At 38.3% G+C, this 23,636-nt stretch overlaps 1 protein-coding gene across 2 annotated transcripts in view; it reads left to right on the forward strand.

Annotated features, from left to right (window-relative positions):
• Nucleotides 1-23,636, forward strand: part of LOC133984931 (carboxyl-terminal PDZ ligand of neuronal nitric oxide synthase protein-like) — a 199,235-nt gene that overhangs the window by 105,623 nt on the left and 69,976 nt on the right. For both annotated transcript variants that reach the window (XM_062424447.1, XM_062424448.1), the window contains one exon: nt 15,716-15,857. In XM_062424447.1, coding sequence (XP_062280431.1) covers nt 15,716-15,857 — 142 coding nt within the window. The remainder of the gene's footprint in view (nt 1-15,715; nt 15,858-23,636) is intronic.

The raw sequence follows: 23,636 nt of genomic DNA on the forward strand, positions 1-23,636 counted from the left end.
CTCATATTATATTTTACTGTTTGTATACAAATGATGGCAATAGATTCATGGTTTGTGCAAACACCAGCAGAAAGACATGGGGGGGGGGAAAAAGCATCATCCTTTAAATGGCTCCAAAAGTTCATACATCAGACTGCAGAACAAGACAGAAGAGATGAAGAAGTGTGAAAAGAGGAAGTAAAAAAAAAAGAAGAAAAAACAGTAAAAAGGCTACATGATGAAAGAGGGTAAAGTTGCAGATCACTGAGCACGAAAAAAAAAAGTGGATGAAACATTCTTGGCATAATGAAAAATAAATGAGGATACACATATCAAACATTCAATAAAAATGTCATCCAAAGCAGTGTGTGTGCTTTTGTGCCAGTGTGTTTTGACGTGTGGAAGGTTGTGAGTGTGAGATTAAATAGAAGATTAAGCAGACTTTATTTCCCTCTTAACTACCAGCAGTGAAAGAATGGCTTGGCTTTAAATCACACTGGCATAAAAGGCTTTAGCAGCCTATCAGTTGTTACACAGATACAGCCTGTGCCTCTCTCTCTCTCTCATTCTAACGTATACTCTCTCATCCCTTTCGTTCTTCCTCCAATCGACAGTTTAAAGGAAGGCTAATGAATGACCTGGCCTCTATTATGTAAAATTGAAGTGAGAGTGATAGAGCAGAGACCAGGGAGCGTCCATCAGAATACACAATGCGGCCTCGGCCGAGAGGTCATACAGTGTGACTGTGTGTGTGTGTGTGTGTGTGTGTGTGTGTGTGTGTGTGTGTGTGTGTGTGTGTGTGTGTGTGTGTGTGTGTGTGTGTGTGTGTGTGTGTGTGTGTGTGTGTGTGTGTGTGTGTGTGTGTGTGTGTGTGTGTGTGTGTCTACACGTGTTTGTAATTTTTAGTATTGAGTTTTTTTGTGTTACATTTTATCTGATTGTTTTAGTCAGAATGAAGAGTGAGGGTAAAAAAAACCTAGAAAACGAGAATTTATCAGCCATTATTTGTTTTGTTTTATACATAAATACATAGAATAAACAAACATTTTTGGCAAGGATCTTTTAGTCATTGTAAAAGCAAAGAGATGTTTAATTATTGAGCAACAAACTGTGCTTGGATGACAGTAATCCACTCAAGTTAAAATTATACTATCTAACGCAATACACCTATTTTAGTAAGTATGCTACTCTATGTATACATTAACTTTATTGCACTACAAATTGGTCCTCGTCCCATTCTATAGTGTTCATTACAATTTCAGTTATTTTCTATTATCATGAGGAAATCAGTAATTCTGTCTCCAAAGCAATCTGTAAAAAATCAACCATCTTCCCTGTTGCAATGAAAAAGATCCTATTCCTATTATTACCGCAATAAGCATAGTAGTTTAGAGTGTTTGGAGCAAGTTTACACCCTCCCTGCCACTCATTCACATCCCTTAATTTATCACTCTATTGCCTGTTCTGCCTCTGCTGAAGCCTGGCTAAGCTAAGCTAGCAGTTCAAAGGGCTTTGAACCACTATGTTGGCCGCCACTAAAGGTCAAAACAGTAGGGACTGATGTCGCTGTTCCCGGGGTCGTGTGAGTGAAACATGAGTTTCCACCAGCTGGTAAAAAGTCAAGAAGAGTAATATTATGTAACTAAAGTTCTTTGGATTCTGGATGATTATCAGATGGCATTAAAAACAGCAGAAAACAGCTAAAAACCAAACTCCCAGGAACAGTGCTAAGTGAGGAGACTTTGGAGTAATGGCAGCACTTTCTGATGCAGCCCCCCCAAAAACAAAACAAAGAGCAGCTCTGAAACTGTGAATACATTTTTCTGGGCATCATAAATACCCTGAAATAACAGTTTCTATAATAATCAGAATTTGATCTATAAAGTCCATCCAGGGGGAGCTTGGAGTAGAGCCACTTCTCCTTTGTATCAAAAGGAGCAAGCTGTTGTGGTTTGGTTTCATCCAGAGGAACGCCCCTCTGGAGCTGTTCCAGGTACGTTAGGAGAACCCAGGGCAGACCTAGAACATGCTAGGGGGGCTACATATCTCTTCTGGTCAGGGAACGCCTCGTGATCTCCCAGGAGCTGGAGGGTGTTGACGGAGTTAAGGATTTCTGGGTTGGATCAGATGCCAACACAACCCAAACCTAGATAAGAGGTGGAATGGATGGACGGATGGATGGATGGATGGATAGATGGATGGATGGATGGATGGATGGATGGATGGATGGATGGATGGATGGATGGATGGATGGATGGATGGATGGATGGATGGAAGTCCAACATAACTGTTGGGTCAGAAAAAGTTTTGAGCCAAATATTGGGATACCAGAAAAAGTTACAAAGACCAAAGTGAGATGATGAATAAATGACAAATATTGATTGAACTGTGCATAATGTTGGATATTTTTATGATGATTTATGAATGGTAGATTTGAGTTCTTGGTCTTAAAATAACTTATCCTCTAGGTCCATGTTGTAGCTCCCCAGCAGAAAGTTTTCAAGCTCTTTTCCAGCTGAACTATCTTGAAAACCAGCAGTCAGACTTGCTGTACTGTTGGTTTTCATTGTGAGTGATTTTGGTGAACCCCTAAAAGAAAACGCCTCTAAATCAATTAATCAGATTGCTGTTAAACACACTGTAGTATATTACTCCCTCTGTCCAGTCTTTATCTTGTATCTTCACCAATGAGGCAATAACGCATTAACAAGCCGAGCATGGGCGAGAGACGTGAACGTGAAGATAAAGATGTTGTATAGAAGGCCGTTACGTCCTTTTAAACCTGATAACACACAACAACACAAAACATCCCATCACTGCTTCTAAATGGAAACCTTGCACCTGGCAGCTGTGCTCTTTTATGTTGTTATAGTTATAATTACGCACTAATAGGGCCACATGATTACTTTTTTTCCAGTAAGGGAAGTTATGCAAATGCACTTCTCACCCCGCTCGATTAAAACCTTTAAAGCATCAAATTAAGGGCCGAGGGGTTAAAAACTTTTTGGGTTTTTTTTTTATTCACTTACTTGTTTGTTTATTCATTTATCTAATGGCTATGATGAATACGGTCTCATCTGTTGTTCACAGCTGTTTGATGAGACAGAGAGTGAGCTAGGGTTATTGTGTCAAGTGTTAATTGAGTTCTCACTTTGCGGATGGACGCCCTCCAACCATATGCTGTCATTCAGAGTCAGATAATGGATTTAACTTGTTCAGCCTCCAACGCAGATGATAAGTTGAATCTTATACATTCGAGGATGATTGCAAAACCTAAATTATCATGAAATGTACTCTTTTTTCTTCTTCTGCTTCTTCTTACTGTGCTCATGGGTAATTACATTGGAAAGTACTGAGGGAGCTACTGCACAAAAGACGCCTGTTTCAAGTAGTATATTATAGCCTAGAATTAAGAACACATTTTACCTAGTGTGGTTAATTAATATATCATTATAAGTGTTTAAATATAGGCAGCCCGGGTAAAGCTTCATATTTTGGCAGAGGATCAATGGTTTCATAATTGACATTGAACAGCGCTGATATAAAATGACATAAAGCCATTTCCAGACTTATCAATGATAAGGACTCGCATCATTCCTAACACAGCTTGGTTAATATAATTGGATTTAATGGCCTTTCAGCGCATTTTATTGAATATCTATATCTCCTCTCACTCTCTCTTTATTACTCTTAATCTAATTCATTTGTACCTCTCTGTCCAGGCTGCAGTGCACTCAGAGCCGAAGCAGAGTTAAACCACTGTTAAATAAATCAGATTCATACTGTATGCATGTTGTATACTTGCTTTATATCCGTTGCTTTATTGATACGACACATCAGCGGTTTAATGTACTGCTTTTGAGATGTTAGTAAGCCAATAAGCTGCTGTTGTTTTATTGGTTTATTTGTACTTGTTATGAAATAAGATACAACAACATCACCAGCCTCTGAGTCTTAATCTCCTATGTCTCCTTCTTGCTGAGTCTCTGTTTACAATTCACACTTTAAGTTTTGGTATCATGAACAGTGGCGGATACAGAACTTAGCTAATAACTGAGAATGGAAAATCTGGATGGGCCCAAGTTTTTTTAAAACTTAGATATGTATAAAAAATAATATGGAAGGAAATAACTGGCAGATTGGTAGTAAATGTTTGTATGCTAAGAACTTAGGTCAGAATATCACAGGTGAAACAATGAGTAATCAATACATAAAAGAACAAATAACATGATAATAAAAAATCCAACACAACATAACCCTCATTAAGAGAGTAGCTAAAAACACAAATTGAACAATGAATATGTTATAATTAGGACATTTCTCACAGAAATGTCATTATAACATACAGCACCTTATTTATGCTCTATGGAGTCTTCTAGGCTCTGAGTTGAAAAGGTTGATTATATCTGAAGTGTCAATTAGTTCTCTTTTAAAAGACAAAAGTGTCAAATTCTTAAGGCATTCGGTCACAACAGAAAAGTCTCTCACAAGCATCCTGCTGCAACTTCTCTTGAGACACAGCCTGGTCCAAACATGCTTTATCCTCTAGATGTGATTTTAATGATAGCTGTTTAGCAATAGTTTCTAACTTTGATCTTGCACAAAACCGACTTCTGGAAGCACGTATGCAATGTAGCATAACGTCAGTCACGTAAGCAAAGAAGTTTCATGAAGCTGATGAGGTGGGCAAGCTGTCAATCTGTCCATCTCCATGGCTGATAGATTGACAGCTTGCCCACCTTATCAGCTTCATGAAAACCTTCCCTCACGTGACTGAGTGACTAAGTTTAAATGAACCTGATAGGTTGGCAAGCTGTCAATTTGGGCAGGCTTGCACTCATCCAGGCTCACCCGTAGGTCCACCTATGTCATGAAACTTAACTGAATTTCCTCTTAATACTTACACTTTATTCTCTCCGGTTAACATGGAGTGCCCAAACGCACCATCAGTTTTTTCATTCCTGTGAGCCTGGACTGCCCCATCTGGAGAGGAGGAGACTGTTCAGTGTGGCGTTTAGGTCCACAGAAGGACACGCTCTGTCTGTGTCCTTACCTGGCTCCAGAAATAGAAGACAGTTTGCCTCCTCTTTGCTCGGCCGTCTGTGAAGTCATAGCTACACCTGAGCCTGATAACATAAAACATCCACCTTCCACTATCATTTTTCTACACCTGCTTTACCAGTGCGGTGGAAACTCTGGACTGGTCACCAGTCTATCGCAGGATTAGACCCAAGCAGACACAGAAAGAACATTAAAAACTCAAACACAAGATAAGCTTAAACCAGCTGGTGGATTTCGTCTTTCATCATCACCCTCTTTTACTGAATTGACAGTGTAAACAATAACACATTTTAAAGCATAATTTCCATGCAACCGTAAAGCAGCAATAACCATTATCTTTCATGTAACAATGTATCAGCTGACAGTGTGTAATGTGGTGGCTCTTGGTCATGAAGTTGCAGAGAGTTATCAGTGAGTCTGCAGCTCCACTCAGCTTTACGGAGCTTTATAGCAAGTTTCAGCTCATTGTTCAGCTACTTCACTGTTCACTGGTTCACTGGGTCACTCTCAGCACTCTTATAGTGTCGTTTTCAGCCGCAGCAGCAGGCAGCTTGTTTCAGAGAAAAAAACTTAAAAGGACTTTACACTACCTGCTCAGCACCAAACAGACACAGTGAGCTGTAGACTAGCAGGTGAACACAGTGGAGCATTTAGCAGCTAAAGAGCCAGATATTTCCCTCAGGAGGTAAAAGGGAATGAGTATTGAGCTTTCATTCAGCAGGTGGACAGAAACACGACTCCGAATGAATGCTAATGTTACTCAGTAAGTGCTAAATGTGGAAATGAGAAACTAAATAGATATGTCGAAACTGTTTCAATATATCAATTTAAAAGCTGATGATATGTCAGTGGCCAAAAGAATCTGTGAATATTAAATATAATTACGGCTGGGCAATATATTGATATTATATTGATATCATGATATGAGACAAGATATCATCTTAGAATGTGGATATCATAATGTCATGATACGGCAGAAGTGTGTTTTCCTGGTTTTAAAGGCTGCATTACAGTAAAATTATGTCATTTTCTGAATTTACCGACTGTTCCAGCTGTTTTATTATTTGCCTTTTCTCACTTAGTTAAAATTACAGATGGTCATTTATCAAAAATCTCATTGCTTAAATATTTTGTGAAAGACCCAATAGTCATCCCTACAATATTGTTGCGATATCGATATTGAGGTACTTGGTCAAAATGATCATGATATTTGATTTTGGCTATATCGCCCAGCCCAGTGGTCTCCAACCCTGCTCCTGGAGAGCTACTGCCCTGCATGTTTTAGGTATCTCCTCACTCTAACTCGTTATCAAGCAGCTGAGGCTCGTCAAAGGGCTTGATAACGAGTTGATTATTAGAATCAGGTGTGTTAGAGTGAGGAGATACCTAAAACATGCAGGGCAGTAGCTCTCCAGGAGCAGGGTTGGAGACCACTGGCCCAGTTAGAAATTCAACCTAAAAGTCTCCCTTTATTCTTATTTTAAAACAAAAAGTTTGTCCTGAAACAAACAAAAGTCTGAACTTGAAAAGTTATAATTTAGATCAGGAATCACTCAACGTAAACAAGACAAAATAATCTGACCAAATACTCAAAAGCCAACTTTTGATACTTGACAGTTGACACATTTCCGTTCTTGCTAAAAAAAAATATAAAGCTTTCATACCAGTCCTGATACAGATGAGTATAAATGTGTGAATGTGTGTGTGTGTTTGTATGGTGTACCTTTGCTGTGTGCACAGACTGGAAAGCGAGCTAATGGTTCAGAAGAGTCACTGAGGCATCATGAGTTCATTTTATCACACTCCACTTACTTCTTACTCTCACACGCAAACGCGCTCTCTCTCTCTCACACACACACACACACACACACACACACACACACACACACACACACACACACACACACAAACTTTGTCCATTGATTTGTACTTATTTTTGTCTAATAGAATTTGCCTCAATGCTGTTACATACTCGTACTCCGCCCGGTGTTATTCCTTCCTGTTGTCCCACACATCTCCTTGAGAAAATGATCTGAGCTCTAATGAGTAGTCAGGTCAGAGACTCACCGGTGCAAATCTGTACTTAGTTAATAAGCAGGAGCAGAATGGATCAGAGGTAGTCTTTTCTGTAATCCCTTCTAAATTACAAACAGCCTGTGTTCACTGATTGATGGATGTGTAAAGATGTGTGAATATGTAAACACAGGTAGAAGACAAAAGACGAATGAATGAGCTCATCAACAGAGCAGAGACATGCAGGAAAGGCTTCAATCAGAGTCAGCTCCCCTGTCATCTTCTCATTGTTTACCCTGTTTTTTTCCTAGATTACATTATATTCCCTTTTGTCCCGTCTCTTCGCCTGTGCCAAGACTTCCAGGCAGACACAAAAAAGCACCAGCGAACCTCTGTGGCTAATCTGGGATAAATAATGCATCATCCTTTTTTTACGAAACCCTATCCTATAGCTGCTGGAAGAGAGCACTTTGCTGCAGGGAACCAGCCTCTCTGGCATCTTGATATATAGAGAAGACAGAGATAGAAAGACACAGAGAGAGGGTACATTTATTCAGTTGAACTGACAGAGAGGAAAATCGATGAGTGAGATAGAAACAGAGAAAGAGAGCTAGACAGTGATGGTGACAGATGTCCAACTTAAGAACTTTGTCATGTCTTTACAGCAGGATACAGCAGGCTTTGCATTTGAGTGACAAATCTCTTAGTGGTCTTGTCAGTTGCCAAAATTGGGGATCCGTTGGAGAATTTGCTCAGGGCCAATTCTTGTATGGATACAGGGCAATTAAGGTTCAACTAAGTGAATGTCCATTCAACAAAGGTTCAACTAAATGAATCTCCATTAATAAAAGGTTCAACTAAGTGAATGTCCATTTAAAAAGGTTCAACTAAGTGAATCTCCAGTAAAAAAAGAAGGTTCAACTAAGTGAATCTCCATTCAACAAAGGTTCAACTAAGTGAATGTCCATTCAACAATGGTTCAACTAAGCGAATCTCCATTAATAAAAGGTTCAACTGAGTGAATGTCCATTCAACAAAGGTTCATCTAATTCAATGTCCATTCAACAAAGGTATTAAAAAATGTCGAACACTCTTGACAAGGCACATTTACAAAAGCTTAACCAGAAATGTTTACAGCCAGTCTTTGGTTGAATGTTTCCAGATATGGTAAATGGCAGATGGACTGTACTTATATAGCACGTTTCTAGTTTTTTTGAACCTGCAAAGCACTTTTACACTATATGTCACATTCACCCACATTCATACACTGATGGCAGGGTGCCAACCTGCTCATCTGGAGGGAGATTAACCTTTCTCACACATTAACACACCATCGGTGCAGCCATTGGGAGCAATTTGGGGTTAAGTAAATAAAGTTATACGCTTGCAACCAGCGACATGAATTCGGTTACCTTGCAATGTAAGACGGTGATAGATGGTGATAGACAGATGTTTCATCTAATCACCTGCCAAGTATTTTTTTTTACCTTTTTTAAGTACCTGCTCTTTTCCAGATGGTTACCAAGGACGACTTCTCTGATAGTTCTGTATAACAAACCATCTGGTGTGTCAGGTTAACCTCCATAGTTAGTTATAAGCAACTAAAGCTACTTGTTTAAGGTTAAGGGAAGACTGTGGTCATGGAAAGTCAAGTTTTGTCTTTTTGTCATTTACTAAAGGAGCATGTCTTATTTTAAGTCCAGAGTCTCATCTCGTCATTTTCGAGGATGGACTTAGCTACAGCAGCCATCATTAAAAGAAACCAGTGTTGAGTTGGGATGGAACAGGATGTGAATCGTGGTCTTTAGAGACAAAGCTTTGTTGACCCAACCTCTCACCTCTCACCTCGACCTCCTCCTGAAGAAGTTTCACGACAGGATAACAAGCTCTTCCTCCTTTTGCAACAGCAATAGTAATTACTGTCACTGCTGCAGGGAGTTGGTTGGTTGAAGAGGTCAAGAAAGCTTTAACACAGGTTGTTTTTTTTAACTTTTGGACAATTGCTGTTGAGTTTTTTGTGTGTGGGGGAAAAATTCTCCCAGTGTATCCCTGATGATCGCAGCACTCTGTCTTGAAAATTGGCCAAAATGTAATTAAGTTCTAGAAAGAAAAACAGAGATTCCAGTTATTGGTCTACAACAACAAAAACAGAAACTGTGCTCATCATTAAATACAAATAACATTTCGCTTTTTATCATTGACTCTGATCTAATGTTCCAGTTAAATGTGGAAAGCAACCAAATAGGCATTCTGTAAATTAAAGTCCATTGCAAAGGTCAAAGCTTTTCTCTCTCCCAGTCATACAAAGAAACCTGTTCATGCTTTTAATACACTGCTCTCCTGCCTCCCCCCAAAAGAAGTCTATAAATCAACTGCAGCTCGCCCCTGAACTGGCTTTTTTTGTCTTTTTTTTAAGATCCTACTTATATAAATATAGTCAGAAACTTGCACTTGACTGTAGTTGATGTGCTACAAAGGTATTTCTCTGACCTGTGGAGAGCTCTCACATTCACAGACACCCTGACGCTCACTTAAGAAAGACTTTAGTGAAGCTTCCTGCTGCAGAATGGACCCAAAGTGCTTCATAAAAGTTTATCTATAGAGCCTGTTGTTACCACTCTGCCAAAATGTTCCCTGCAATGATTAGTCAATTAATCATACTGTCCATCTAAGTCTTTTTTTTTTTTTTAAACAAAAATGCCAGATTCCTTTCTGTTCCATGTTTTAAACTGGATGTCTTTGAGGTTTGGACTACTGGTTGGATATTTGATGATATCTCCTACGACATATGGAAAATATGCTGGAAAATTTTCATTACATTTTGTAGATATTTTGATTAATTGGAAAAACAAAATCATAATCAGTTGCAGGCCTACTTTTTCTGATACCATTCTGAACCACTTTCTGCAAACTTTTCCATTTCTCTTCGGACTATTTAGTGTTATTTTTTTTTAAATATTGTTGACATTTTCTCCTTTTCCTGGTTAATTTCATTGCAGCCTGGTTTCCTACTGGTTTTTCAGGTCTGGTTTTGTATTCATTGGATACTGGATAGAAAAACGAATGAGACAATCAGAGTTTTGTAGGTGGTATTAGGAATGGGTACGTCTTTTACTTTTGCTGAAACCAGAAAAAGTCAGTGTAGTTATTAATAGATGACTTTATGTACCACTTTTGACTCTGATTCAACAGTCAAATTGAAGTTAGATTGACTTTAGCTTCTCTACAGTGATGTATTTCCCAGTAAAACAGAATATTTGAGCGGTGTACAGTTACAAGAGGGATTTAAAAGCCTCTGCTCTCATCCCCTGTATCAGCTGCCTCAGGAAACATCTTCAAAGGAAAACACACGTGTTTGCTGTCAGGCTGAGGACCAGCGTGAGTTAAAAAGACATGAATAGGGGGATCCACAGATGATGATGAGGAAGAGGAGGAGGAGAGTTGGAGTGATTGATGGATGGATGAATGGATGGAGGAGATGGAGAAGAAGAGAGCAGCACAGCACAGCAAGAAAAGCTGAACAGCAGGTCTGAAGAGTGAGACATGAGGGAGAGGCGACAGTGAGACATGAGTAGTGCAGACAACAGAGGAATTTCTACAATGATGACATCGCCGCATAGATCAAACCGAGCTGTATATTCACATGAATAAAAGACCTCATTCTTACATTTTCTATTGACTTTTTCAGTCTTTCTTTTAAAAATAAAGCTGGAAAATGTGCCACTGGGATGAACGTATCATCTGTTTCTACTACAAACCACTAATCTTAATTCTTCAGGACTCAGTTGTCAGATTTAGAGCTGCACCGATCTATAGATTAGAGCTCAGAGAATTGATTGGCAACTGCTTTGATTATCATTTACTTCTTTTTTTTAAGCAGAAATTCCCAAAATATCCTGGTGTCATCCTCTAGAAATGTTTTTCTTTGTCATATATGATAGTAAACAGTGTGACAGTACTTTTGGGTTTTGGACTAGTTTCTTATATTTTATAGATTTAAGAGTTAATCAAGAAAACAATCTGCATATGAAGAATATAAACACAGGTTAAACCACCATAAGATTTCTCCTGCAGCTCTTCAAAAGGGTCTTAAACACTTCGGCTAATATATTATTTTACATATTTGTTTTATACAGATTCAGTTAGTTTAGTGTCTATCTTAACATATTTCTGTCAGCTGAAGATTGTTTTGATGTTTTATTTAACATCAGTCTGCTTCAATGCAATTTTCTCCTCAAGTGACAAAAGTTTATCTTATCTTTTCTCAGTGCTCGTACAGCGATCTGCCGCATCTGTTCCACAATGTGAATTACTTTATTCAAAATTATAAAATGTCCCGTCTGTATGTATCTGGTGGAATGTGGTGAAATGTGAAAATGGATCCGTTTTTGGAGATTTCCATGTTCATGTAACTTGTTTGTTAGGATGTTTTCACCTTAAACCAATAACAAAGTAAAACATAACACCATGTATGTCTGTAGTGCTGGAGTTTAAATGTGTATAAGTATGCAGGTTGTCACACTTGCGTCACACAAGAACAGCTATATTAGATGATTCTGCAAAACCCTTGAAATACTGACATTTGTTTATGCCATATGTTAACATTTTTAATACTTTAAACATCACAATGTTTCTATAATATCATTCATGGTACCTACTGTATTGTTAGAGTTAGGGGAATATCTGGGTTATAGCAAATAAACTTTGGTTAGGTATGGCTGGGGTAAAATAGCTAAGACACAGATAGTAGTTACAGCAATGAAAAGAAGCATAAATTGCAGGTTTGTGACAGGATACAAACTCCAACTTCCATACTTTGTGTGCTTATGGTCTTTTACTGTGTTTTACTCCTGTGAAGCACTTTGTGACCGTAGTCTGTGAAAGGTGATCTACTAAATAGACTTAAATTGCTTACTTTCCACCACGCTACATAAAGCACACACACAATATTACTGCATTGGCCCTGGACGTTGGCATTGAACACGAGGTGTAAAAACATCTAAAGTGAACATAACACCTTTGAGGTTAAGCTTTGAAATGATGCCAGCAGCTTCACTATTTTCATTATCGATTAATATTTTAGTTGTTCATAAATTTAAAAAATGTCAAAAAGTATTGAAAACTGCCTCTCACAAGTTAATCAAAATGTTTCTCTTAATTTACGTCATTATTGGGTGAAGACTGAGCAAAACCACTATAAAATACATTAGTGGATTAGTGGATCCTTCCTGATTAATGTTCCTTCTAAGTTAGTCGTAAAGTTATCAATACATATTAATTAACTACACTGCACAAGTTGCCAAACACTGTATATGTATAGCCTTCTCAGCCATTCATTGCTTGGCTCTACTCAGGAATATGTAGTTATTTTAGGTGTTTAGGAAGTTTTTTTGGTAAATTGCAATGTAAAGTTTTAACATTTAAAATGCCGTCAGTGACTTTTTGCAAAGTGACTGAAGACAGTGAAGTGGAGGCTGGGTTTCAAGCCACAGACGGAGCTTATTCATCATTAATAGTAGCTGTTTCTTCTTCATAATGTAATGGTCAGAAGGTACGATATGGAGCACATTGGCTCTTATATCAGATCTGTACATAAATTCTTTCTGCTGATAGTGGCAGCTGCTGACTGGACGCCATGGAAACATCAGCACTAAATGAAGCTGATGCAGCATGTTTTAATTTAAAAAAAAAAAAAAAAAATCATCACGATAAATTACATTATGTGAGACCACTGAGAAGGAAGCCAAACATCAGTTCAAAATAGAAAATGAATGTGTTGAGTTTTTTCTGACCCCAAAACCAAAAGAAGTTCACTGGGCCGAGGCCAAGGCCCAGCACCTGTGACACTGCCAAAACTAAGCTCAGTTTTCAATGTAATAAAGCATTTAAATTAAAGTATTCTTATTAAAGTGTATTTCTCCTGTTGTACTGAGCCTGAAGTGACATAATGTTTTGACTTCACACTTTTTCAGAGTTGCTAACCAGGGCAAGAAAGGATTTTGTCCTTTGGCAGAGACTTAATTTTGCTCTGGCTTTTAGGCCACGCTGCATCTGTTCTGCTCATCCAGCTGAGGATGAGTGGTGTTTGGAGGCTAGGCCTCAGTGCTTTAAAATGAAATCTTTTCTGCCTCTGCACTTCTCTAGTACCAAACGCCAGACGAGAGGGCAGATAGCCGACAGAAGTCAACTAAGTTGTTCTCGCTTGACCTGCCTTTTCAGAGCCGGGCGAGCAGAGAAAGAGGGGACATAAAGCGGACACATCCAGGTCCATACATGTGAAGATAAAAAAATAATCCAGTCAAAAGAATAAATTATATTTGGATATTCCACTGAGATTGAATAATAAACACATAAAAGGCTCTACCTGAGACTGAATTGTGAAATCAACAGGTGACTGTTTGTCCACTTTGTTGTTTTAATCACTCTTTAAAGCATTTTGAGCTGCCTTTGTGTAAGAAATGTGCTATAAAAATAAACCTGCCTTACCTTGCCATGTGAGACTGAGGGGCGAATTCACTAAAAGACTGGCCGACTTATGCAGCAGCTAAATGAAATGCACCCCAAACCGCACAGCTAAGCAAATAGTACTGTTGCTCCTTTGCTATTTGCACAGATGTAAATGAGATAATATGCATATATGTGCATATATTTGGTGCAAAGCTCCTTTCTATGCAAGTTCCTCACAAAAACAGTCCAATTCACAAAGAGCAGCACTAATAGCCACATAGCCCATTAGAGTGAAAGTATTGGCGTCTGCAGAGAGTTGGTGATAACTGAAGCTCAATCAATCAGTCACTCACTTATTCACTCTCTCTCCAGCTTGTGAGGCATTGGATGATATTGAATTGATATTGAATGATATCAAGGGCAAAATCTCCAGTCAGACCATTTGGGGGGAATCAAGTGGGTCCGGGCTTTGAGGCTTATCTCAGACTTTCAGTCGCTTAAAAATAAAAAATGTGACAGCTCTGATGGAGCTCAGGATTCATCCATAAGAGCTGCTTTATTACAGATGATACCACTGTATAACGCTGGAGTCTGTGTGTTACAGCTGACCTGTGTAGATGTGTACACAGAACACAGAACATGAACTACCGTGAGATCCTGACCGATCCGGTGTCGTGCTTATATGTACACAGTTTCTAAGTTTGGAGACACACTTGTCGTTACAGCTGCTGTGTGACGCTGCGGCCAGCTGTGACACACAGTCAGCTGTGAACAACAAACAGAACATCAGTACTGATGATTCTGTGAAATCCCGGACACAGTTTAGAACTTCTTACAGATACAGACTCAGTGACACCTGAACAACACTATTGTAAACACATTTCAGACATGCCTGAGCCTCATTAATAGAGAAACAAAAGCAGTACTTGAAAGTTGGTTTGTGATTGTGGAGAGCTCTGTGTGCTCACCTCTGCTAATTAAATTAAATTTGATGCTTTTTTTGTTCTCTGCAGTTTTCATTGTGGGCCAATATGTGTGCTTAAATGTGCAGAAAAGCCTGAAACACAGGAAACCGCTCCGCTCCTTTTAATCAGGAACAAAACAGGGCAAATCTCACTCAGCTGCAAACTTAATGGGTGTGTTTTCACCGTCATATTATTAGCACAAACTCTATTGTGTATTGGACCTTGAGATGAGGTAGACAGAGGTTGCAAATGATGCGCTGCGATTCATGGTGCTATGAGCAGTCGTTGTAAATTCACCACTGACTCTGTGACCTACATAGATGAGTTCCTGCCTGTTTGTTACAAAATACATGTTTCTGGGACAAATCTGTGTCCAGTCTGCAGCTGACTCTCATTTAAAAAAAAAAAGAAAAAAAAAAGGGGGGTCAGTACATCTGGCTTCAGTCTCTCCTCTGGCAGAAGAGAAGTGAAATGCTTCACCTGTCAAAGAAAAGAGCATCACTTATAAAAGCTCGAACGTAATCAAGAGAATATCCAAAGACAACAAAGTGAATGTTGGACAGTGTTGGGGAGTAACTGGTTACATGTAATGGTGTTACGTAGTTTAATTATAAAAGAAATGTAAGTGTAACCCGTTACAGTTACAGAGAAAACATGTGTCATTATGTATGACATTTTGTATGCATTTTTTTATATTTAACATTACTGAATACATATAATGCTGTTTTTAATTATTTGAAATCAATTTTTTTTTTTTATATTTTGTAAATAAATCATGACCTGGGCTTATTTGGAGCAGACATGGGCTTAAATGGAGTCACAGTACCAATTAAACCCACTTTATTCATCAATTATCTTTATTTTATATTCCAAAATCTACATGAACTAATTAATACATTTTCAAATGAGAGAAAAATGTTGCTTTATAAGAAATGATCTCCCTTATAAATCATGTCAGTATCCATGAAAAACAGCTGAACTCTGATATTGGTGCTTAATGGGAACATTTACCCTAACAGCTGAAAACATTGGTTAGAAAATTAGAAAACTAATCAAAAAGTAATCAAATGTAATACTGTAAGTTACATTACTTTGATTAAGTAATTGAAGTAGTTTCTTTAACCTGTTACATTTCCAAAGTAATCTTCCCAACCCTGATGTTTGACCTCTTCTTTAAAGCAACAACACAGTAGCATCGTGACTGTTAACACTGTCTGTATTTCTTTGTGTTCTTCTTCCCACCAACCCAGAGTCAGGCCATGCGTATTGTTCGGACGGTCGGCCAGGCGTTCGAAGTTTGTCACAAACTGAGTCTGCAGCACACGCAGCAGAACGCAGATGGACAGGAGGACTGTAACAGCGAAAAGAACAGCAACGATTCCTCCGTTAACGGTACAGAAAGCACTCACACACACACACACACACACAGCACAATGCACAGGCAGCATCACACTCTCTACCCTCAAGGTGTTGTTGAAACTTATCAACACCTGCACATGTAGTGATCTGTGCTTATTGCTTGTTCACGTCTACGTTACAACTCCAAACAATCAGATGGTGACAGACAATAGAGAAAGTGCAGTCTGACTGTAGTTTATGACAGTGCTGCATTGTTAATGAAGTTTTTTTAAATGGGAGAGAAAAAAAAATCTGTTGCAACCTTGTAGGAGCTCCTTGAAGGAAGTTACAAATTTAAAGAATTAAAGTTTCGCTTTGAAAAGAGATTTTTCTTCATCATGAAAGTCATCAAAGTGCATCAGCAAAGTTGGATTTTCTCTGAGCACTCAGACGTTATAGAAGGAGAAAGGTCAAAGAGGATTTCTGTGGAAAAGAACAGAAACATTGTATTTTGTACAGCACATTTCATCAGGTGACTCAAAAGGAGTACACCAAACAAGGAAAGTACGTGTTACTTTTGGAACAAGCAGGACAATACAGGAAATACTCAGGCAGGCATGTATCAGTTGAGTAGATGTAATGGTGCAATGGGTTTGTGTGTTGATGGAGGAGGAGGGTTTGTTCTGTTTGGTCAAGGATGTTAAAATGATGTCAATGTGTCTGAAATTACATAATAAACAGATGAACTGTTTGCTCATTACAAAGGAATACCTTTGTAATGAATATATTTTTCTTTTTTTTCTTAAGTCTGTTTATTGGATTTTTTTTAAAGCCACTGAAAACCCGAATCCACATTAACCTTCTAACTATATAATTTAGGGTCTTATGTACATAATAGTGAACATCTAAAAGGTTAGAGACAAGGCTGGGCGATATAGATAAAATCAAATATCACGATATATATGACCAAATACCTCGATATCGATATTGCAACGATATTGTAGGGATGACTATTGGTGCTTTCACAAAATATTTACACAAATACATTTTGATTTAGTCATCAGTAATTCGGATATAATGACAAAGTGGGAAAAGGCAGGTAATAGAACAGCTAGAACAGTCTGGTAAGTTTAGAAAATTACTGAAATGCAGCCTTTAAAACCAGGAAAAGACACGTCTGCCGTATAACGATATTACGATATCCACATTCTAAGACGATATATAGTCTCATATCACGATATTGATATAATATCGATATATTGCCCAGCCCTAGTTAGAGAGAAAGAAACTCAATCAATCCTTCATTTCACAGTAAAGAACTCGCAACTACAACAAATAGAGTAAATGTTGAAACCTGTCAACAGTTTAGGTTACAATTTGGCTACCTATTCTCTTACTAGTTTGAACTTTGTCTTAACCAGGTCAAACACATAACGCACACAGACTTGAAAAACACATATGTAAAACAAATGCTAAAGCAGCTACACAAACTCACATAACACAACATGCACACATGCACAGTTCATCCAGCCACACAATTCATTAATGTTAAAAAAAGGATAATGATCTTCACCCACCAATAATAATAATATAGAATAGTGATCCTCAGCTCACTCTTCCTGAGCAGTTTGACGGCATGACAGATAAAGACATTTCTCACCCTGTTAGATGTGGGCTTTGTTAATCTGAATTCCATCCCGAGGGGAGAAGCTCAAACTCTCCGCTCAGAGGATGAAGAGGACATTCTCAAATGAGCTTGAGCCTTTGAAATTTCTCTCATGTGGAAGTGTCCTTGTTTCCTAAGAAGTCTGGTTAACCTGGGGGTTTGATCCTCTACAGCCACACGTGTTGGTCCGACCTATTTTTTAGTCGTATTGCAGCATTTTCAAGATCTTTAACTACGTTGTTATAAAGTTGTAATAAACAGGAGTTTTTGTTTTAAAGAAGTTGACTCGGGGTTGTGTGAAAGTAGGACAGGAAGGGAGATTGAGTTCCAGGATTCAACCCACCCCCATGTGCAGAGTTTTAGGCACAGCAGCAGTGCAGACTATACACTTCCCCCCTTTAGAAAGACAGGATAGAATAAATGTGAAAACTCCTGCAACTGTATCATCAAGAACATGGTGGGAAGTTTGTAGAAAGTCCAAAAAATAGAATCAAATCTGACGTCAACACATATCCCAGCGAACACAAACACCTAAAAACTTCTCATACATTCATACGTCCTCAGATGGCACAAATAGATTGTAATGCACATGCACACACACACACACACACACACACACGCACACAGCCGTGCACCATGTCTGCATTGTGCCCAAATTGGCAAGCAGGAGAGAGCAACGCTGAAGTGAATGTCATGGATGAGTCAACCCAAAGAAAGAAGGCGCTGCACAACAACACTGGTGGGCTGTGCTACTTTTATCCACTGCCTCGTGCCTGGACAGCATGGGGGGGCTTCACTCACTGCAGCCCCAGGGACACTTGGCTCTGAGTGGGGTCTGACAGCCCCCTAGACACGGAGAGATTCAGCAGTTGGAAGACACCACAAACGGGAGTCCTTTTTACACCAGCGTTCCAGTCATTACAGCAGCCGGCGTCGGTCACCCTCCCCACAACCCAATCTGAGAGCGCCGAAGCTGTGCTGCATTATCTACACAAGCCCCTGCAGCCCCTCCAGAGACGAGCTCCCTTTCACATGCTGATGAGCCCAGAGATCACCCACGCTTTATAACTGTACATCCACACATTTCTATCAGACCCCACATGCATACAAACTCAGGCCTTTAACAACTACGCACACACTCAGTGTCACGGTGCGTTAAGCAACACGAGCCGTCACGCACAGCCAATAAGCTTATCTCGAGAACTACGGTAATTATCACGGCGATAAAAGGAAGAAGGAGTAAGAGAGTGGGAGATAGCGGATTAGAGAAACAGAAAGCTGGAAGACAGCGTGGACAGTGGAGGGGAGGAGGAAAAATAGATGGATGTTAGAGGGGAGAAAAAAGTAAATTGGGGGATCAAGGAGGACAAGAGGGCGCAAGAAAAGATGAAATGTAGAAGTAGATTAAGAGAGAAGGAGAGGCGATGGAGAACTGGGGTTGAGCAGCAGGGAATCAAAGCAAAGAGGACAAAGTGAGGATGGAGTTATGTTTTATTCTCAGAAAAATGTTTGCGCAACATTTCAGAACAATTGTACACAGCGCCACGACATGAAACAATATAATCTCATTAAAAAACAAACAAACAGTGTAAAGAATAGCTTATACATCTGAAGCTAATAAAGCCCACTCATGGAAAATCAGGTCTAATTGGAGCAGTAAGTTCACATTAATATAAGACATAACGGTGCCACAGGCAGGAAGTTCCATTCAGCAGTTCAGTGATCGTTAAGCACAACCACAGAATTAAAGCCTTCAGGGTTTAGAAATTAATACTTCCCACTTCCTTGTCAACTTAGTAGCTAAATGTTAGTGCTGTCTGTGGATTAAAAATACAGCACAAAAAAAAAAAAAAAGTTTATCAGAACAAACTCTGGGAGGATGAATTCACTGCTGTGAATATGATGATTTCCTAAAATGAGGTCACCTGTATAGTAGAAATGTAAGTGGAGAAAACTGAGAAAAACAGACTGTAGATTCCCCTATATCACTCGTAGGGGAATCCTACAATAACCAGAATGCATTGCATGACTCTCGTCCAATGAGCTACCAGTGAGCCAATCATGGTGCATTTAATGCCAGATGGTTAGTGATGTTTTTTGTGGTTTAGTCCAATTTAAAGGCGTTGAAATTTGAAAATAAACATATGAATAACTTGCACACATTCTTTTTTTGTGGACCCAGCATCAAATATCTGCTTTTAATCCATTTTGAGAGAATATATTAGAGGATTATGGCAAAAATGTCTAAATGGTGTAACCATAAAAACTTTGTACCAAATAATTCAACTTGCTTAAAAACACTAAATTGTCAATAAAACACCATATCAACTAGTTTGGCATGATCTTACATTATAACTTTTATATTAAATAAAGGTAATGGAATACAATTGTTCTAAATATTACATTTAATCTGGGGAATCATGGAGATCAGGAAACAATTACATTTTTAAATGAAGTAATTATTAGTATAAGTCCACTTAAATACACTGTAGGTGGATCAAATGTTTAATATTTATCATTCTTTTGTGGTTACACCATTTGACATTTCAGGAGCATTCAGTCTTACTATTGGTTAAAGACAATGGTGCAAATGTCATTTCAAATGATATAAAACCAACAAAAATACAAAATGTAGATTTTAACAAACCTGATGCTGCTTTTAAAACTATTTTAAAAGATATTTTTGAATTGCTCATCTTTCCAACCCTTATTTGTCACTGACCCATGTATCTTTACTGAGTCTTATTTACATACTTACTACAACTTTTTTTCCTCATTGAGTCACTACATTGTTTTATGCACATACAAAGCGTTTAGTCATTGAGTGGGTGTATTTTTAAATTTTGGAGTGTGACAGGTTAGTTATATCCCCCTATTTTCAGTCTGTATACTAAGCTAGGCTATTCACATTAACATATTATTTTACAAAATCCTGTATTCTGTAAAGAACAAGTATCAATACATGAAATAACATGTTCAGATGGAGAGGTCATTTCCTCTGAGGTTTTCATAAAAAAGAATTTAGCCTCGACACATGCTGCACGTTTCAATATTTAATTCAGAAATGTAGGTGATGTCTGAGAAGGCAGAGGAAAAATATCATTATGTAGGGATCAGGGAGCAGGAAAGGCAGGGACTTATAGAAGAGCAGTAATGGAGAAGGAGGCGATGATAGTGCTGCACGTTAGGGGGAAGTGGAGTATTAATAGAAGTACAGGCGCATGGGGATGAAGGTTGAAGAGGGATGGACAGTGATGGTAAAATGTTGAGAGGAAGAAAATGCAGCAGGAGAAGCAATAATAGAGAAAGCGAGAGGGGGAAGAAGAGGAGGAAACATGAAGACATGCACTTTGAATACTTGATTAGCTTTCAAGTGTGTGAGTTAATCTGAAATGATTTCTGTTAAACTGTGGCGACGCAAATCAAACGCACAAAGCCGTTTAAATATTTGAACTCATTTCCATTCGAGGAGCTACGAGAGATCCAGTCAAGTCTCAGTTTAAAAAGAGATCAGATTCCCAGTAATGACCTGGCGGCTTTTATAGAGAGTATCACCAGGAGGAAGAGTACTGCGGTGATGAAGGAACAGAGTGATCGCCTCCAGCTTTTCTTTACAGCCAGGCTTGTCACTGCTCTTCATCACCTTTTATCTGCTTCATTTAAATATCCATCATCTTTTGATTCAAGATGTTTCTTACCCGAAACACAGATTCACCTGCGAATTGAAAATTTACACTTAAGATTAAAGCACTTTTTTTTAAACCTAAAAAAAAAAAAAAAAGCTCATTTGCGTTCTTGCTGAGAGCATAATAGAAAAACCACTCTCATGCATCAACTATGAAGCAAAAGCCAAGAGGTGATTACCTTAGTTTAAAAGAAAGATCTAAAGCATCAGGGGAAACACTTCATCAAAAAGATGCAACACCTCTAAGCTAAGATGTTATGTATCTCGTTTGTTTAATCTGTAAACATAAAGAAAAGTTTTAATAGTGAATAATGTGCTGTGCCAGTTTTTTAAGCACAGCCGTGACCTCCGGGAGTCTTGTCCTCATTACATCAAGTTGACGGGCAAACAGAGGAGACGCTGCACAAAATAGCTGCTCTGGCGGATAAAGAAATGAAGAAATAATTGCAGCATGTAACTCTCTCCTAAAACTGTAAACATGTCGGTGTCAGAGTTCATCCTTAGCCTGACCTTCGATCGAAACGTCAGACAGTGTGAGTCACCAGGAGAGCTGCACTGACTGCAAATAAGAACACATACAATTCAATTATCTATTACCTATTGATAAGTGTTTAATATGTTATTTTAAATTCAAGACGTTGCTGTTTTATAAATTAATCTATCTCGGTTGTGTAATGATAAGTGATATGTGTAATACTACTAGATCCTTACTCCTTAATATCCTTCTTTTTTGTAGTTTTTACGTTTTTAAAATAATGACTTTTTTAATGACTTATCTTATTAGATGAGGTTTTGCAGAAGCAGCCTTGAAACATATTAAAAATTTGCCATCCAGTCCGTGTAGAAATGGTATTAAATACTTTATGAATATGGCCTTGGTAGCTCTAAATGCAGTAACATCACATTTACATATCCTGGATTCATTATAGACAATAACCTCAGTTTTGATCAACACACCAGTGCTATCCATAAACAACCCCAGCAGAGCTCTGTGTGTTCTTCCTGTTTATTTATCATGTTAACGATCTCCAACAAAAGCAAACTTACCAGGATTACACACATACCTCTGAAATCATCCGCCTCCCTACTTCCAATCTCTCAGACATGATGACATGATAGCAAATGATCGCCTCTCTCTTCGATCCACACTTCACACTATTGCCATCTGGTCGTAGATACATGACTTAAAAATGGAGAAGAGCTCAATTAAGCAGAGGTTTTTTTATCTTAGCAGCACTGAACAAATTGCCTCATTCACACAGTATATAGATCCAGACTCATCTATGTGTGTATTAGAGCCCGACTGATGTATCGGTCAGCCAATATTGACCTTATGACAAATATATCGTATTGTTGTTGGGTTTTTTTTAAACTTATATAGGCAGCATTTTATGTAAGTGTGACCCTTTTTTAATATATGCATGTTTTTGTTTTGTTATAGTTTTTTTTTGCTTTTTTTATCCACTTTTGTTAGTTAAAGTTTGTTAAACTGTAAAATATCATGGACATATATACATGAACTCACATTTTTTTTGTAATGAAAATGAGGAAGTATTATCAGCCAATATATATTGATATTGGACTTTTTTTACTCCCTAATATCGGCGTCGGTTCCAAAAGTCCAGTATTGGTCGTGCCCTGGTGTGTATACAGTACATGTGTATGTTATGGGATACCGGAAGAAGTATGAACAATATGTGTTTATGTCGGTATGTTGTTGTTTGGAATATGTGCTGCGCTGTGAAAACAAACCTCCTCATTCCAAATAAAGACTGAGTCTATCTGTAACTATCTGTCTATTTTTAGTCACCAGAAAGAGAATTCAATTCTGTGTAGTGGGAAGCTGTGGATAATTTACAATTTACACTAAAGCAAGCGTTGACGTTCTAATACTCAGCCAGCAACTCGAGGCATTGTAGTCAATGGAAGAAAGTTTTCCAACAACTGTGACAAACTGTGTTGTAGCTGCGCTCCGCTTAGTCGCCTGATGAAGGAAATCGAAAGAAATTGTAAGCAATGCAACACATTTGTGACTGCAGGTTGTTGACTTTACTGCAATGTTTTCAAATATAGGACAACCTTATTTTAACTTATTATAACATATTGATCTGATACAAGTTTTAGCAACTGCTGACAGCTAATGAGTCTTACCTGATGGAATGTGTTGTTTTCCTTTGCTGCAGGTATTTCAAAAGTTCCTTTTTAGTCAATAATCATTCTTTACAAAACAAAGGACTTTCTGACAATGAAGACAAATAGAGCACAACTTCTCAGGTCACAATTTAAGTGTGGAAGCCAGAAGATGAAGAGTAAAAGCACTCATCATAAACTGCTTTGTTACACTCTGCATCGATTTGTGCTGTCATATATAGACAATATTGTTGTTCCCCATTGTTAATTATATCTGCTTCAGCGAAAACATGGACTGTATCCCATTTGTACCAATTTGTCCCATTAAAAATGTATTAACAATGATGAGAAT

Source organism: Scomber scombrus, chromosome 8 (assembly GCF_963691925.1).
Source record: "Scomber scombrus chromosome 8, fScoSco1.1, whole genome shotgun sequence".
Taxonomy (NCBI): Eukaryota; Metazoa; Chordata; class Actinopteri; order Scombriformes; family Scombridae; genus Scomber; species Scomber scombrus.